At 39.2% G+C, this 19,419-nt stretch overlaps 1 protein-coding gene across 1 annotated transcript in view; it reads left to right on the forward strand.

Annotated features, from left to right (window-relative positions):
- The first annotated feature begins 1,814 nt into the window (after positions 1 to 1,814).
- Positions 1,815 to 19,419, forward strand: part of LOC140233926 (WASH complex subunit 5-like) — a 37,190-nt gene continuing 19,585 nt past the window's right edge. The window contains exons 1-14 of the mRNA XM_072314014.1: positions 1,815 to 1,921; positions 3,316 to 3,543; positions 4,364 to 4,470; positions 5,921 to 6,005; positions 7,952 to 8,052; positions 10,159 to 10,278; positions 10,939 to 11,011; positions 12,637 to 12,789; positions 13,514 to 13,627; positions 14,485 to 14,656; positions 16,993 to 17,117; positions 17,574 to 17,703; positions 18,663 to 18,775; positions 19,213 to 19,379. Of these exons, the coding sequence (XP_072170115.1) occupies positions 3,319 to 3,543; positions 4,364 to 4,470; positions 5,921 to 6,005; positions 7,952 to 8,052; positions 10,159 to 10,278; positions 10,939 to 11,011; positions 12,637 to 12,789; positions 13,514 to 13,627; positions 14,485 to 14,656; positions 16,993 to 17,117; positions 17,574 to 17,703; positions 18,663 to 18,775; positions 19,213 to 19,379 (1,685 nt within the window). The 5' untranslated portion in view covers positions 1,815 to 1,921; positions 3,316 to 3,318. The remainder of the gene's footprint in view (positions 1,922 to 3,315; positions 3,544 to 4,363; positions 4,471 to 5,920; positions 6,006 to 7,951; positions 8,053 to 10,158; positions 10,279 to 10,938; positions 11,012 to 12,636; positions 12,790 to 13,513; positions 13,628 to 14,484; positions 14,657 to 16,992; positions 17,118 to 17,573; positions 17,704 to 18,662; positions 18,776 to 19,212; positions 19,380 to 19,419) is intronic.

A 19,419-nucleotide genomic window follows, 5' to 3' on the forward strand; every position in this document is an offset into this window, starting at 1 on the left:
GTTTGTTTTGGAATTGTATAGGTTCAGCATAAATAGGCCTATCTATATAACTCTTTCACTTCTCCGTAACGCTGTTGCTGATTTGAACACTTCCTTGCAAGCAAACGTGCTCTGTTGGTCTATAAATAATCACTTTGACAAGAAACTAACTTTGGGTTTAGCTCCCAAATAGGCCGATAAGGAGTCATTTCCGTACTGCATTGTCACCGGTAGAGATTGTCTGCCGCCCTAACATACAGGAAAGCAGTTTAAGGATAGGACATTGGGGAAACATGCTCAACAGCTATATCAAGCATCGTTGATTAGCAGGTTGTGTCTAAAAAATAAGACTTGGGTAGATTATTTAGCGTGCACAAAAGGACCCGTATAATAAGCTCGAATGCTTTGTAATAGACCAGTTCGTAATTCCACTTTGCGCATGAGCAGAAAAAGGTCATTTGTACCAACAGGCATTTTGGTTTGTTAATCAACGAAGATAAGCATCTGTGACAAAACAATGAACAGGATACTTGCTAAAATGTCAACTGATGGACTATTCTGGTCACCTGGTCTGAACGCAAGTTCATTCTTTGTTTGAACACGAATTCCATAAATTGTTACGTCGAGAAAGCTTAGGCCCTATGCATTATGCCGCTTTGAAAACGAGCGAAGCGCCTATAACCACCTGAGAAAAAGAAAGGTCATTATTTTGTACCAATGGGTACATGAGCTAATTACGAATTGGCTTATTAAAGATGCGGTAGGGAAGACAGACAGATTTTAAAGATAGTGATTTCAAAGTCTATTATTTCTGAGAGAGCAATTAATGATTCCTTTCTTGCTAGTGATTTTTTGAAATTCTCTTTCCCTTCTATGTAACAATAATAACACACATGATGCTTACATTAATATTCTAGCGTTTCCGTTGAGTTACTGCAATACCCAATAATATGATATCCAAGTACAAAAAAGACACGTATTTCATATATGACATACATACAAACGTGTAGGCCTAATCATTTCAGCTGCTCTTGATTATGTCCAGAGCATTGAATTTGTTCATCTAGATGGAAATGAGGATAAGATTACAGAGACTCCAACCCAAAGCACCTTCTGATCTGGAGATTCTCCAGCCTGAAACCCCTAGCAAACGGAGACTCCAAGTTGATGTGTGCGAAGCGCCAAGTTCCTAGGGTTGTAGATGCTCTCTGGTGCTATCTAAGGTTTATTTTTTCAACATACAATAGCAATAAGTAAGAAATCCTTTCCAACGGGAGACACAGAGCCAGGGCGGGAGAAATTAGATCTCAAGCGGGAGAACGGGAGATTTTGCAAAAATGGGTTTTCGGCGGGAGATCTCCCGTCGAAAACGGGAGAGTTGGAGTCTCTGAGATTAGGGGTGCAGAAGTTGAAGAGGAACGAGAAGGAAGAGCTGAAGAAGAAGGAAGAAGAAGAAGAAGAAGAAGAAGAAGAAGAAGAAGAAGAAGAAGAAGAAGTTGAAGAAGAAGTTTCAAGTTTATTTATTCATTTGTCTTTCTTCCAACAATAAGCAATATAACAATAACATAACAATAACATTGACACTTTCTTTCAGGAAGAAGAAGAAGAGAAGAATAAGAGTTAATAAGAAGATGAGGAAGAGTAGGAGGAGGAGAGCAAGAAAATGAACAAGAAAGAGGAGAGGGAGGAGGATGTGAAGGAGTAGGGGGAGCCGCGAGTATCAACATGATCAAAGCAGTCTCTTCCCACCTCCCTGATGATCAAAGCATCTCATGATTGAATCGATCGTTGCAGAACGGTCATGATCGATGTATCGGTGATTTGTCTTCACATGACCCAAAATGGCTGCACCCTGGAGATTTAGGAGATAGTCTTTGTCTTTCGCAGAATTTGTCTACCGAGGTGTCTTTTGGAGAGTTATAAGAATATCCGATTGCAAACTGTGAGTACCCTGTGCCTCTTTGGCCAATTTCACTCATTTTCGATGAAATACGAAGATATCTGAATAAGTTTTAGGCATGTCAGTTTGCGGGGGCGTAACCTGGAAGTCGTTTATAGTTCAGTCCCACTCGTTGAATTGTGAGTGGTGTAAAGCTTGAAGTGGCTCTTGATCAATAAACTCCGCCACCAGGCAATAGGCCTACAACTAGACACTAGTAGGGTTGGGGGTACCACGTATCGACACCCTAAGGATCTGTAGCTTGTTTATTCTAAAAATATAATACAAATCCGCCTAATTCTTACCTCAAATATGCCATAAATACTGCAGTTTTGAATGTCGTGACCGTCTCGTTGATTATGAATCTCCGTTTTAAAATAGAGCAATTTTAGTGCGTGCGTTCCGTTTTCTTCGCGCAGCTAAAAAGGGAACCTTGCGATCGACACCCCCTCTCCTCCATAGGTATACACGTGAATTTCACAGCATAGGTAATACACGTGAATTTCACAGGCCAGGCATAGGTAATACACGTGAATTTCACAGCCATGCGTCGTTACTGATCGGATGTGTAATTTTTAGCTTGGTTTGTTTGAGTTTGATTTTCGTTTCTTCGTTTTTATTGTTTTTATAGCTAATGATACTTAATCCCGCGCGTACTTTTTCGTTCTATACGCAAACAGCCATGATACGCAGGGTGTCGATGGGAAGGTGCCCTGTCGATAGGTGGTGCCCCAACCATACTAATACTAGGCTAGCAGTACAGCTAGACTAGTCCGACAGACACGGACTGAACATTTATTCAGACTGTTAATATTCTTAGCACGCCTCTTTTTTTTAAGTACTTTTCTGTAGATCTGCAGTACCTCTTGCACATCTTGTAAATATTAAAATTTAAATATTTAGGCCCTAAGTCTTAGTGTAGGCCCCTACAAATTACAATACATTTTAATTTCTCATGAACAGCTAGCTGATGAATTCACAGAATATGTAATATGAGACAGTCTAATCGTTACACTATTGTCAAGTTGTAAGTCATTCCCTTGAGCTGAGTTATTTTCTGGTGTTATGACAATGAGTAGACTTTAAGATGGTTATCAAAAATTAAGATCAATATCATTCATCGCAACTTTATAAGTTCATAACTTAAGTCTGATTAGAATCCGACATCTTTTGTTGCGATCAGTGTCTGCAGCTTTTAATCCCAGTGATGGCCAATGCAACATCATTCATCATAGACATCGTAGACAACAACATGGAAATAAAGAGATCATGGCTTCAAAGTATTTATTTAAGTCCAGAAACCTTTGAACCCGCTAGAATCGAATAAGATGATATTTAACAGGTCAACATTTATTATCATCATTCATTTATTATTGTTGCTCTTGTTTTCCATCCAGAAAATGGCTGACTTTTTGGCAGAAAACAATCAGTGTGGCCAGACCATACTAAAGCTTGTGTCACGAGGGAATGCCATCATAGCTGAACTGCTACGCCTGTCCGTCTTCGTGCCGCCAGTGTTCCGTCTCGACAATAAGCATGATCAGATGAAATATGGAGACATCCTATTTGACTTCTCCTATTTCAAGTCATTTGATTACTATGACCATCGCATTGACTCCAGGCCGGTAAGCACGCAAGCAACTTGTCTTCATATTTGCCTGAGCTCATTAAATAACACTAGCTCATTATTCCTACATGTACTTTCTTTAATTTTAATTTCAACATGAATCATTTTGAAAAATATAGTACTAAGAAAATGAGACTGAAATCTCGCATTAAACTACAATTCCCTCCTCATCCCCCCCCCCCCTCCGCCCCAATTTACATACTGCTCAAGACAGTTTTGTCCATTTAGCAGTCATAAGAACTAATGTATGCATTCATTGATACTACATGTATTCAGCAGTTGACAGAAACATTCCTTTCTGAATGTGATTATTTTATAAGCATTTAGCAACTTGAACAATGTAAAACCAATGATAGAAAACAAACAAGACTCTAATGCTTTCCTTTATTGTATATTTATCATCAGCAAAACCAAATCTCAAGAGATATTATTTTGTATAATTCCTTTGTATATTTTTATTAATGTTATCTATTCTCTATAATTGTTATGGCTGTGTTCATGTTTTGTGTCCTTCATGTGATATTTGTGTACTTCCAGGGTTAACATGTTATACGACTTGCAGTTCTTTTGTTGATCCCCATTCACATAAAATGCATTCTGTATGTTTGTAGCTGCATGTTTCTTTGTGTTTCAATGTACCTGTATTTTTATGATGAATGAAATAAACTAAACTATAGATTGCTGCATGAAATTATTTACATGGATATTGCATTTTTTGTTGTTCGAAGTGGTGTATTTCCAACCCACAGATAGTAGGTCTAATGAATACCGCATCGATTACATGGCAAAGTTTTTGCTACCATATCTTAATTTGACAGGAGCTGCAAGACCTTGATGAGATGTTCAGGGAAAACCACATGGAGATCCTCCGCCGCTTCTACCTCGCCTTTGAGAGCATCCACAAATATGTCATGGACCTCAACAGGTGTGTGCAAATTAAAGGACAAGTTCACCTTCATTAACATAAGGATTAAGAAAATGCAGCAATATTAGTAGAACACATCAGTGAAAGTTTGAGGAAAATTGGACAATCGATGCTAAAGTTATGAATTTGTAAAACTTTTTTCTTGGAACCGCTGGATGAGGAGACTACTAAGGCTCGTGATGGCATATGAGTACAACTGTATAAAGAAAATGTAAAGAAAATTCAACATATTTTCACTTTTTTCGCATAGTAAAAGAGCACTTGACTTGCCTCTTTCTAAAGGCAATGGGAATAATATTACCCATAACATATGTCAGTAACGAGTCAAGGGAATGTGTACTTTTCTCAAAAGATGAAATTTTGTGAAATTTTCTTTATATTTTCCTTATATTGTTGTACGCATGTGACATCATACACTGTAGTAGTCTTCTCATCCAGCAGTGACTGCACAAAAACTTCAAAAATTCATAACTTTTGAACGGATTGTCCGTTTTTCCTCAAACTTTCAATGATGTGTTCTACTAATATTGCTACATTCTCTCGATCCTTATGTTAATGAAGGTGAACTTGTCCTTTCATCACTCATCAAAAAGTGAACAAACATAACATACATGTAACATATGAAAACCATTGACAGAAAATGACGAAAAAATGTAAGGAAAAAAAGACAGTAAAGTAGTAAGAAAATATTCCAAGGAGTAAAGCTGTTTCGGAGTCTACCATGCAATTCTTCTTAGCCAGTGATTACAGACACTGTGCTTTTTCCTGTGGTCTTTGCTTCAGAGAGAGCAAGAGTTGAAAATTCTATATTGTTTGATAAGTTCAGCCTTCTTGATATTCCAAGGTATGTTGTCTGATGATCAAGCCATTTCTGCCCTAGACAAGTAATAACACTGATTAGAACTGTTTTCCGTAGTGTAACAAAATTGCAAAGTACACATATATCGTCTTCATTGCATTTTTCTTCTTTTGTTTTTCTTCACTCATACTGCTTGGTACATTACTCCATCAGATGTACAGTGCAGATGTGTTTATCATATTGAATGTATCTAAAGTTGCTGTGAATTTTGTAGCTTTGTGTAGGAAGAGCAAACAGTCAGCTTTGCTGCACTCTCTGTCAATAATTACAGTCTCTGCTGTAGATTCTGAGAAAATCTCCTGAAAGTGAGAGACTGAATGAGAGCTCCTCTCTAGATAGAGAGTTCTTTCTAGAAAGTTCGCAAAAGACTTTTCTTGATGCTTGCTAATTAAAAATGTTAGGTGTGTACCACCAATCTTCATGAAAATGAAGAAGGGTATTGTATGAGAGTTTTAACCACATGGTATTACTAAACATATCCCCTTCAGAACTCACCTTGGAATGTTTTAAAGATCATTGTGTCAGGTTTTATACAAAGTCTTTTCCAAGCACATGGATGTTTCCTTTAACTCTTTGCTTCCGTTTCTGCAGATTTCTGGAGGAATTGGATGAAGGGGTGTTCATCCAGCAGACCCTTGAGACGGTCCTACTGAATGAAGACGGCAAACAACTCATGGTGAGTTTTAGTGCCTTCCATGTGAATGTCCTCTTTTTAACTCTTTCTGTGCCATTATGTAAGCCCCCTGTGTGCCACATTATTCTGAGACAGCAACGTAGTCGCTGTGGGAAAATATACTGTTTTTTCAAATCTATGTAACTTTTCTAGATTTTTGTTACCCTGGACATTGTAATGAGCAAAGTTGCAGAGAAAATGCCAAGCTTTGTTTTGATGTAAATTGTATGACAAGTCTATGATCGTTTTCCTTTCAAGTGATCAGTAGCTGCATTATTGTACAGTATGTCCCACAAGAATTACAATCAGATTTTCGCATTGACAACACCCAGTATGATTAAACTGTCTAAGTGCTACGTCAGGGTCTTCAAAGAATATAATATCTTAGCTCTATTTTGCAGAAAACCCCATTCAATTTGATTAAGCGGTCACAGAGAAATGTGGATTGCTGTAAAGCATGTCATGAGTGTGATTCTTCCAAGTTTAGCACTTGGATGCTCTTGTGTGTGAACACAATAGACAGATCTTGGAGGGAAGAGATTCCTGACATGCTCTAGAAAATTCCTTGTTTCTCTTTGACCACTGAAGCAAATTGAATGGGGTTTTCTGTAAGATGCGGGCAATGAGTTATAGTTTCACACCCTGAAATTGTATTTGGATTGATTCACTATTTTTAAAGTTATCATTTCTGAGGGTCCCATTGTAATTTTTTTTTTTTTTGGGGGGGGGGGGGGGACATACGTTAGGGGCATGTCCTTTGCACACAAAACATTGACAGAAATTTTCAATAGGATTTACTCGTAAATCCAGGAGGGAACACTGCTTGATTGTCAATCACCACATGAAAAGCAGGCTACGTGTGACAGGAGTGGAATTTCGAGAAACGCTTTCATTGGACTGTGGTATTTGATGATTTATTGATCGGTTTGGGCGGGTCTGTGCGTTTGAGGAGCAGAATATGTGCAATTGGCACGCCGTCGACTGAGTCAGGCTTGCGAATGCGGCGCATAAAGAGTTAAACATACAGGCCCGAATTCTTGAAGGTGGTACAAATGAAACCATGGTTTAAACCATGGACAAAAACTGTGGAGTGCCAAGTGTCGCACGGAATATTTCGTTACGAAATTGGTCATTTCGTCGACAAAATGACCGTTTCGTTAACAAAATTATCATTTCGTGGACGAAGTGTTCATTTAGTTACCAAACGTTGTCATTTCGTTACAAAATAATCATTTCATTGACGAAATGACTGATTTCGTAACAAAATATTCCATGCGACACTTGGCGCTCCATAGATTTTGTCCATGGCAAAGGAGGAAGAACAGACAATGAATGTGATGAAGGAGAAGAAGAGAGTGAAGAGGATGAAGATGAAATGAAGGTGAAGACAAAGATGGTAGGGAAAAGGAAGGAGGAGGAGAGGGTGAAAGAAAGATGACCTATTATAGACTCTATTTGTGGAATCCATACCCTCTCAGAACCTACATGTAGTTAGCTTTTTTTTTTCTGCACTACTTGATACTTCACAGTGAGTAGATGTGCCTGTAAAATTTGATATTGATGTAAAATTCACAGTTTATCCATCCTGTTCTTTCCACTTACAATAATATGCCTGTGAAGAATTAGAGCTGTAAATGCGGCACTCGCAGCAATCTGCAGACCAAACTGTGGGAATACATGTATGTGGGTTTATACATGTTGAGTTGTTTGCGTCTATTTATTTTTTGTTTTGTTTTAGATAGTGCATCATTGCATATGTTCAGTGATAACTTGTATGCTTCTCATAGCTTTTGTGAAATGTGGAAGGTTAATTTCTTATATGTAATTTTGTTTAGGAATACAAATGTACTTCAGCGAGGAATCTAAGCACAAGAACGATAATTCGAAAACACCCTGCATTTTGCCGTCATATTCAAATAATGACGATTTTGACCTCTTTTCTTTTTCAGTGTGAAGCGCTCTACCTCTATGGCTGCATGCTGCTTGTCGTTGATATGAGAATTGAAGGCAGGGTTCGAGAGAGGATGCTGGTTTCCTATCACAGATACAGGTGCGTTCACACTCGCTCATTGCTGGAAAATCTCATTGATGACAATAGCCATGGTCAAACTACGCGATACTACATTGTATGCATGCATAGTTTCACCACCGGATATTGTGCTTTGCGAAGTTAGGACAGTGTGACCTTTAACTTCTCAAGAAAATACCAACCAAATTTCAAGTGAAACTTTCACTATCTCAGATACAGTTGCGTTCACACTCACTTGTTGCTGGAAAATGGTGACAATAGCTGTGGTCATACTACTTGATAAACTATGCACACGTACAATATGTAGTTTCACCACTCATTATTTTGCTTTTCGTTGTTTGGGCAGAGTGACCACAAACTTCTCAAGAAGTTACCCACCAAATTTCCATTGAAACTTTCCGCTTGCACTTGGAAAGTTTCTCACTTTTCACAAAGCTAAACATAGCTTTGTGTAATCTGACCATGGCACAACTGATGCTTCGAGGAGTTTGTCGTGTGATTAGATACAATTCATGTTGTGTACATGCACATCATGCATTATTTTGCATCCTTTGTTGCATGTTTGCATTTTTTTTTTTTTTTTTGGATATTCGAGGAGGACGCACGTTTTTGCTTGTGTGGAGTATGAAACTATTCATGAGCAGATTTCCATCTCACAAACTACATTGTATGCATACTTTTGTCAGTAGTAGTGTGACCACATGCTCAAACTTGTGAAAGTTATTGAGAAGTAAACTATGCATAGTTTAGCGCAGTGTGACCGTGTTTAATGAGACTTGGTGCTCTTGAAGCTTGTAAAACCTGTAGAAGGTTGTTACAGTCATGGAAAAGAAAGCATGGACCGATGGTTTGTTAAAGGGTGTGTACAGTTCTGGTCGAGGTGATGATTTAGCTTTTAATGTTTTGTGAGATATTCAGAAACCACTCTATGAGATGTCAAAGAGCATGCAGTTCTAAGGGGTATCAAAACTTTGTTCGATGAAAATCGGTTTTGAAATGGCTGAGATATCCAAAAACAAGGTGAAACAAAGAGATACTAATAAAGTTGGGGCATGTCGCCTTTTATTATTAGCACTTTTTTGGATATCTCAGCCATTTGAAAACCAATTTTCATCAAATAAACGTTGAATCCTTCTTAAAATTACATGCTCTTTCATATTTCATAAGAGGCTTTTCATTATCTCACTTAGGAATGTTCAAAACATGAATCCCTACCTCAACCAGTACTGTACAGTCCCTTTAAAGGGATGGTACAGTATTGGTGGAGATGAGAATTGGGCTTTTAACTTTTTGCGAGATACCAAGAAAACTCTTATGATATAGTACAAAGCATACCATTTTAAGAGGAATTCAAAGTTTATTTGATGAAATTCGGGTTTGGAATGACCTAAACATCCAAAAACAAAGTAAAGCAAAGCGTTCGTAATAAAGTGTGGGTCCCACACTTTGTTAGAATCGCTCTTTTTTTTTATATCTCAGCCATTTCAAAACCAATTTTCATCAAATAAACGTTGAATTCCTCATAGAATTACATGCTCTTTCATATTTCATAAAGGTTTCTCATTATCTCAACAAAAGATGTTAGAAACCTGAAATTAGGTCTCAACCAGAACTGTACGATCCCTTTAAGCACTTTAACCAATTAAAAGAGGACTACTGGGTACCTTTCTGATAACACAGGACTGATAAGTACACATGGCATTTGATTTTAGGACCAACTGTACCAGACTATGAAGGGTGTGAATCTGAACTGTGTATCCAGTGAAAAAAAGAAAAGAGCATTTTAGTTATGTTTGTATTCTATTGAATTTGAATATGGCGAGAAAAACTCATTTGCATTGGTTATGTACTGAAAATTATGTTTTTGAACCACTTTCGGTCAGACAAGCCTGTATAAAAGGTCGCGCAATGTCATAATTGTATGCCCGATTTTCACAAAAATGGTGTCATAAGACATGCAAGACTTGAAAGCAAAAAGTCAGTGAGCGTCGCAGTCAAAAAAATTTGTATGGTGGAATGGTTGTGGAAAATGTCAAGGGGGAGTTGATTCAAGCCCCCCGGCCGTTTTAGGGTTAAACTAGACTTGCCCTCACTATTTTTTTTTTTCAATGCCTCCTCTGCATCCAGTGCCTCAAGAGCGGCAGTTGATTCAAACATGGACGATGTATGCAAACTGCTGAGGAGTACTGGCTACCATCCGTCGCCCACAGCCAAGAGACCACCGAACTACCCAGAAGACTACTTCAAGTGAGCAACATGTTCGATTTCAAATTGTGTCTTCTGCATGCTACATGCTTTCGTACTGGATATTGGTCATCCGCACCTGTTCTTTATGCTAAATTTGGGAAATGTAAAAATAAGTCAAACACAAAATCTTTCTCAAACTCCATATATGATTTTATCATTTTCAAATCAATTTGTGAAATAGACCCTGCTTGTGGACCGTGTGCACACTAATTGTAAGCCACAAGTGTCACTGCAACCCTGTGCATCAGAGACATAAATTCATCATAGATTTGGTAGCTGATGCTACCAGGTTCTTGTACATACATGCACATGTACTGTATGTGATTGGATAAATTTTGACTCTGCTCTTCAGTATTGTGCTATGATGTGTAAAAGGAAATTCCTTGTCATTTGAAGTGATTGTCGCTGGAGCCATCAAGGATGACTATCCTTTCACCAAAGTTTGACAAGACAAAATGTGACAAGACATAGCTTGTCAGTCTCCCTGTCTGTCTGTCTGTTTGTCTGTCTGTCTATTTGTTTGTCTATATGTCTATCTTGTCTCTATTTATTTAAATCTATCTACACAGTACATTCCATCCACTAGTATGTCATTTTGTTGGTGCCCATGTACCACCTTTTTTATTTCTATCTCTCTCTCTGTTTTTTCATTTGAAACAGACGCATTCCCATCAGTAGAACATTCATAGAGATGGTGATTGGCCGACTACGCTCTGATGACATCTACAATCAGGTAAATGAAGAATGAGCATAAAATGCTTCAGTAATATTTAACCAACCAAGTCCAATATTAGTAGATCTCATAGTGAAGGTTTGAGGAAAATTGGATAATCAGTTCAAAAGCTCTGAATTTTTTAAAGTTTCAGTGCCACCATCGCTTGAGATAGAGCACTACAGTTTTTGATGTCACATGTATAGAATGATATAAAGAAAATATAAAGAAAATTGAACATATTTTCCCTTTTCTCACATAAATAAAAGAGCACTTGACTTGTCTCTTTCAGAGGGCAGGGAGAATAATGCTATCCATAACATACATCAGTAATAAGTTGAGGGAATGTGTACATTTAAAACAAAAGTGACATTTTGTGGAATTCTCTATAAATTTTCTTTTATCGTTCTACGCATGTGACATCACAGATTTCCCGTCCAGTGATGGTGGCAGTGAAACTTTAAAAAAATTCATAACTTTTGAATGGATTGTCTGATTTTCCTCGAAGTATCATTGATGTGTTGTATGAATAATTATTGCTGTGTTCACTCTATACACACATTTATCAAGGGGAACTTGTCTTTCAATTGCTAATTGCAACAGATTCTTAAATTTGCCAACACTGTGGCTTGAAGAGGATTAAAGGTCCTGTTTTTTCTATTACAAATAATATTACATCAAGGAGATGTGTGAATGATTCCATTGTGTGATGTTGTGAAGATGACTGCATTTTCTAGCATTGGTGATTTGGTAGCACTGGTGATTTGGATCAGTTGGTAGCATGTCTGCCTCCAGAACCAAAAGACATGGGTTTGATTCCCGAGTCTGACTGAGCAATGTTGGATGTAATCATACCGTCCCTTCCAGTAAGAGGCAAAAACACTCTGTCCCTTGGATAGGACAGAAAATGGAGGTCCTGTGTGTGAGAGTCACAACTCATGCACAAAAAATATCCTGCTTCATTCATTCATCGCAAAGAGCAGGGTGCATAACCCAGTGAAGTGGTCATGCCTTACATCCAACTGGACACCATGCAAGACCAGCTAGTGCTGCTGACTATGGACTATCTAGCCATCTTCTCAGATGTAAAATGAAACACACAAACAAACAAACAAACACTTGACATGTACTGTAAACGTCAATATTTTCGCGCGATTAATTTTTCGCGCTGAGTGGCTCGAAAACATATTCGCGGGTTCTTAAATTCACGCTCCGCAGTGGGTTAATACACAGTCTCTGTTTTCATCCAGCAATGCCAGCGTATGATAAGCGACGTAGCGAGCGGCGCGAGTGCGAGTACAAGCGCTCAACTACGTAGTACATGTGTATTTTACTCGATACATGTGCTGTAGTACTAGTACTAGTACTGTAGTCGTGGGGATGTAGCACACCAATCGGCCATGGGCTCGGTGCGTGCGGTGCGTGAGATGATACTGCTATATGCGTAAACATGTCTGTACTACGTAGCTGTATCATCGACGAAGCGCACACAATTCAGGCCGTTCAAAATGTGCATAGAAAATTGCGAAAATATATTCGCGCGTTTTTGAATTCGCGCTAGCCGAACGTAGCGCGAAATCCGCGAAAATTAATGTACCGCGAAAATTTCCACGTTTACAGTTTCCTGACTCTTTGCCACTCTGCAGATCTCGGCCTACCCCCTGCCGGAGCACCGGAGCACTGCCCTTTCCACCCAAGCAGCAATGCTCTACGTGATCCTCTTCTTCTCCCCGGACACACTCCACTCCCAGCAGGCCAAGATGAGGGAGATTGTAGACAAGCATTTCCCGGATAACTGGGTGAGGATTGCATCTACATTTGTATGGGAAATAGTGGAGGGCATCTGTGAGGGCGAAGATGATGATTATTATGGTGAAGGTGATGGTGATGATGATGATGATGAAGATGATGATGATGATGATGATGATGATGATGATGATGATGATGATGATGATGATTATGATTATGACTAGGATGTGGCTGATGACGAGGATGAATATGATGGTGATGTTGGTTATTATTATGAGAGTAATGGTGATGGTGATGGTGAGGATGTTGATGATACAATGATTATGATGATGACAATAATAATGATGATGATGATGAGGGGGATGAGTTAAAGCTTCATGTTGATCAGCTTTGATTTCAATGGACAACAGATTCCCACTGCTCAGATGAAACAAACAAAAACAAAACAAACAGTTGTCACCGTGAGAGAGAATTAAAATTCACTGGCCACGACAGCTTTTCAGCACTAGAATATTTCCGAGTAGGGATGAGGACTAGCTTTGTAAAAAAACACTCTGTCGTCTCATCTCAGATGATGATGATGGTTACGATGACAACAATGACCAATGTGTTGTGATGATGATAATCGACAGATCACCAAAATACATGGTATTACTTCAGAGCCTTCAACTGAAATGTGTCCGAACATGCTAACATCATTTTACCCCTCAAATGATCGTCAGCTCCTGTGCGGTAGACACACTCGTACAAAGAATAGCTTTGTCTCCTCTGCAGGTCATCACTGTCTACATGGGCATCGTGGTGAACCTGGCGGACGCCTGGGATCCATACAAGGCAGCCAAGACAGCTCTCAACAACACTCTGGACCTCAACAACATCAAGGAATTGGTAAGAAAAAAAAACTGTATTAACAGATTGTAGTTGTATATAGGTTTCTCAGCCCTTTAGAGTAATGGTAGTTGGTCTTTTGTGCGTGTGTGATTTTACGTCAGGATTTTTTTTTTTTTTTTTTTTTTTGGGGGGGGGGGGAGGGGGCATTGGGAGGGCGGGGTCTTGTTGTTTTATGTAACAAACTTTGTTCCCCAATAAAACCTGAGTCCAAGATATGTGGGGCAATGTTGTATATGATGAGGTGTGTGGAACCAGGGGTCCATTGCAAGACAAGTTTCAATATTGATTGCAACTCCCATAAAGTAAATCCTGAAATATATTGTCAGCTGTGTTTTTGTCAATATTCATTGCATGAACAAGTTGCCCATGAAAATTGAACAAAACTCTCAATCGAATGCAGTTTGCATAATGATCTACATTGTAAGTTGCAGCCAATCAATGGGCCACTGATCATACTTCCCTTTGCTGCTCTAGCATGGTCAGTTTGACCAATGCTTACAGTCATAAAATATGTTCCAGATCTTTTGATGGTAATGTATATGTGCACTTTGTAACACAACATCCTGAAAGAACTTCATATAGCCTCGTACAGCTTCTTTCTAAGCAGTCACAGTAAATGTGGATGAATAGAATGATTGGGTGTTTGAGTTCAGAATGCAAGAGGTGATTCTACACAGAGTGTTTCAAACCAAATTCTTCATTTTTTTTTCTGCGCAGTCATAGAAATTTACCAGCTGCAACTTTCCTCTATTTTCTTATCACATGACTGAGGTCGAGGTCATAAGTTCAAGCAGCGGAGAAGGGTCATATATACACATATGTTTACACTGTAAGTCACAACCTCTCTGTGGCAGGCAATAAGGCACAACAAGAGGCTGGAGCAGCTGGTTCAGATGACCAAACACTACCTGACGGAGGGCAACCTGACGGAGGAGTACGTCCTCGACAACATCCCCAAGCTGATGAATTGCCTGCGGGAGTGCAACGTCACCATCCGCTGGCTCATGCTCCACTCGGCAGAAGGACGTGAGTGGTGCTGTAGTCTCTCCCTTCCTCTCCCTCCATCATCCACCATCATCACCATCATCATCATCATCATCTCAATTACCGTCATCATTATTACCACCATCATCATCATCATCATCATCTCCATCATCATCATCATCACCATCATCATCATCTTCATCGCAATCACCATCATCATCATCTTCATCTCAATCACCATCATCATCATCATCACCATCACCATCATCATCACCATCATCATCATCATCACCATCATCATTATTATTATTATTATTATTATTATTACTATTATTTATAATGCGCTTTGCCCACAAGGCTCAAAGTGCTTACAATCAATTCAAAGCATGTACGACAGTATATATAATTGGATAGATGTTACAGCTACGAACTAGTTGCTACTAAAAAGATGTGTTTTCAAGGCTTTTTTGAAAACACTGACTGATGGAGACTGTCTAACGGCAAGTGATAAATTGTTCCAGTGCTTTGAAGCAGACACAGTAAATGCCCTATCACCGGCTAAGGTGCGAGTAACAGAGTATGTGAGACGAAGCGGATCACTAGATGACCTCAAATTTCTAATAGGTGTATATAAAGTCAAACAGGCGTCTAGATATTTCGGAGCTTGATTGTTGAGGATTTTATAGACAAGCAAAACTAGTTTGAAGATTATCCGTTGCTTCAAAGGAAGCCAGTGCAACGACTTCAGAAGTGGCTGAGATGGGTAGTCCCTAGAAACCTGAAACACTAATTGGGCTGCCCAATTTTGAAGTCGCTGCACACGATCCAGTTGAGTTGAAGGAATGGAAGAGAGAAGCACGTTGCAATAATCTATACGGGATAGAACTAAAGAACGCACCGCGTTATGACATGCAGATTGATCAATAAATCTCCTAATCATTATCATCATCATCATCATCATCATCATCATCACTATCATTATCATCATCTTCATCATCATCATCATCTTCATCATCATCTTCATCATCATCATCGTCATCATCATCATCATCGTCATCATTATTATTATTAAAGCCACCGAGGAGTGAAAGTTTCTTTAAAATCCAGTAAAGTCATGAGAAAGTGGAAGGAGTGAAGCTAGCCATGTTTCGGATTTTACATATTTGAAACTATGAAAAACACCATTAATAACATGGCCCCCTCTGTTTTAGGAGCACCAGCCTTTGAGAAGAAGATCACTTCATGTTTAACCCTAAAAAGACTGGGCTATTTTGGTAGCTCGAAAGACTGGGGGGGGGGGGGGGCCTAAAGGGCCCCCCCTTAAGATCTCGGCCGTGGATCACGCGATTGCTGCGGAAATTTGCACAATGGTAGTGTGCGATGTAATCTACAAGATCATATATTTAAATTGTACAAAATAGTCTTCTTTTATTTTATTTTGATTAATTATGCTAATTTATGCGAGAATTCAGACTCTTTGATCTAAATCAGTAAATAAAGCTCCAAAAGTGCTCATTTTTGGTGTAATTATTCTTTGTGGCATTCTTAGCAAATGTACTTGAAAAAAAATTCGGTATCAAAATTAATTTCTTATTTATTTTATTGTTTTATGAATTTCTTATGTATTTCCTTGTTTTTTCGACCTTTTGTTTTTGTTGTTTTTTTAACAAAATTTGTGGCAGACACTTTTTAAAGCATAATACTCCTAAAACAAATTAATTTTAGCCATTGAGAGTAAAAATAAGCATATTTATGTGAACCATGTGAAAAAAACTCAATTTGCATTGACTTTGTACACAAAATCACATTTTTGAGCCATTTTCGGCCTCGCGTGCATGTACAAAAAGTTATGTAACTTCAAAACCGTACCCCCGGGCGTCACAAATTTAGTGTCAAAATGTGCGGGAAACTCGAAAGAAAAAAGTCATAGAGCATCGCGATGAGAGCATTGCGTGTTGCAGAGTAATCGCGCGAAATGTCGAGGGGGGGGGGGCCCTTTTAGGCCCCCCAGTCTTTTTAGGGTTAACATGGTGTACATACATAGAAGAGATCATTTAATTCCTACATTATGTAACTGTTATTAAAGTGCACCATAGCTCTATTTCATAATAGGTTGATATGAAAGCAACTCTTGCTGCAATGGCCAGGGTCGTTAGTTGGTAACAACAAAAATCCCATTTCCCGATTGGCTGTTGCAACAAAAAGTTACCATTCTTGCAAGAATTGCTAATATGTGTAACATGACATCTTTTATGAAATGGGGCCTTGTACGTGTACAAGTGGAGAAGTCATGATTCAATGACGCTGGTACAATGTAATATTCTGTTGTGTCTCCTGCAACATACCCTTGTTGTGTCTCCTTGCCCCGCCCTTGGCAGCTTGGGACCACAACAAGAAGGTGCGGCAGATGCGGGAGCAGCTGGTCCAGGAGGGCAAGTACAGCCCCCAGAAGATGTTTGAGTGCCTCCTGAACACTGCCCAGCTGGAGTTCAAGCTCAAGGAGGTATTTAAAGTCACTTCCACTTCTGGGTCAGGGGACAGGAACTGTATCCCCAATTCGCTTTTACCTGAAAATTTAGATCAAACACATATCTGTAAATGCTGAATTCTGATCGGCTGACATCTGACTTATGTTTTCTTTTTATGCAGTGGGGCCCAGTGTCCCCTTAGGAGGGGAATGATATAAAAAACTTCTTACTGCTACCGTAATACTATTTTCATTATTATACTGTTTCAGATTATTATTATTATCACTGGTGGCTGAAGTAGTATAATCGTTAATGTCATCAATACTATCACATTATCCTTTCCATGTTTTCATTTTTGTCAAAAGTATGGCATATTATCATTGTTTTTAATTTTCACTTGCGGCTGGAGTAGTCTCATCACTGTTGTCATCACTACTATCGCCATGATCATTTCCATGTTTTCTTGGTTGACACCTTCTCGCTGAAAAAAGATGTTCAAGAAGATGTTGGCTGAGAAGGAGGACAAGTGGAACACCTACAAGACTGAGGGCATCGAGAGGATGACGGAGCTGGCTGAGGTCTTCTCGGGAACCAAGCCACTGACCAGGGTCGCCAAAAATGGTGAGAGAATCTACTCCTCTACTGCCCCCTGCTACTGCCCCTGCTACTAGTCCAGCTGTCATTTTTACTGTAGTATTGCCAGGGTCTGTTTTACACACTTGAGTCAAAAAAGGTGGAGATGTTAAAACACCTTGTCCAAGGATACACACAACTGAAGGGGGTGGCACAGTGTGAGTGCATGCGTAGAAGCTGATGACGCTCGAAAAGATGAACGCCTCTTGCGTTACGTCTCACTGCCTAATGGCAAATATCTAGATTGCAGTCGGCATAATCTGTCGGGAACTGGTTAGAAAATTATCCTTCAGGTAAGGAAATGAAATCCCTGATGAAATTATTTCTAAAGTTTTATGTATTATTTTTAGACATTAATGATGAACAATGGAAGTGTTTCAGCCAGATTTGTTCTGATAAAGTGATTCCTGGTTCTGATTAAGCGGCGGAAATAACGTGAAAAAATTTGTGACATCAAGTTTTGTTGCACTTAAGCAGGGTTTCCGTTAAAGTGGTTCCTGATTACCAGTGAGCACTGTAATTATAGTATGAACATCATTAAATAGATGGTCATGGCATAGAGAAAAGAAGATAGAACATATCAGTGAAGAAAAAGATTATCTCATGGTTATATTTCCACCGCCCTTTCTGCTCACATCAATAGTAATATGATGTATGTATAGCACACCCTGAATACTACTTTCCCTGTGATCCCTAATCATCCGTTCTTTGATTTGAACTTGCTACACTATTACCAGCTGTGGTTGTCCACCTGTTAGCTAAACATAAAAGTATAATCTGTCAAGCATGTATGTATGTATGAAGATGCATTCTTGAATTAGGCACCCACTTGATTGCTGAAATATGAACCCTTTCCCACCCCTCGAAAAGGGAAGGAATATGATCATTGTGAATAAACGGAATGAAATGAAAGACTTGTCCCTGTAATTAAATCACTTCATTTGCAGATAACTTGCAGGCCTGGTTCAGTGAGATGTCTAAGCAGATTACCTCCCTGGCCTACGATGACTCCACAGCGGCTGGTCGCAAGATGGTCCAGCTTATACAGGCTCTGGAGGAGGTTTGTTATCTCATTTTGCTTGTTTGTCTATAAAGCAGAACAGTCCTCAAATGTGAAGTGTAGCTTACAAATACAGTGTATATATTTTGAAGACAACACTGGCTAGATATCGTTCTCTACTTCAGTTACAATAAGATTTGTGATAAACAGTGTTCTTGAAGTTGTGGACAAGCAAAATAAAAGTGGAATCTTGAAAATGTAGTAAAATGAAACAAAGATATGAAAACTGACTGGTGATTGTAAACACTAAAAATTACCCACACAGATGTGGGCTTGTCAATCTACCGACAGCATTCAACAACTTTCCTTGTAGTATTTGCATTCATAATTGATATTGTCTTCTCTCTCTCTCTCTCTCCCTCACTCTCCCTCTTCTTCTCATCCTCCTATGTAATTGTAATTGATGTTGCCGTCGTTGCCATGACGATGTCCAACAGGTGCAAGAGTTCCACCAGCTGGAGGCCAACCTCCAGGTGAGGCAGTTCCTGGCAGAGACCAGGAAGTTCCTCCACCAGATGATCCGCACCATTAACATCAAGGAGGAGGTCCTCATCACCCTCCAGATCGTGGCCGATGTCTCCTATGCCTGGGAGATCATCGACAGGTAGGGTTGAAGTTCAGAGGGGCAATATTCTTTAAATTGT

This window comes from Diadema setosum, chromosome 10 (assembly GCF_964275005.1).
Source record: "Diadema setosum chromosome 10, eeDiaSeto1, whole genome shotgun sequence".
NCBI classification, from domain to species: domain Eukaryota; kingdom Metazoa; phylum Echinodermata; class Echinoidea; order Diadematoida; family Diadematidae; genus Diadema; species Diadema setosum.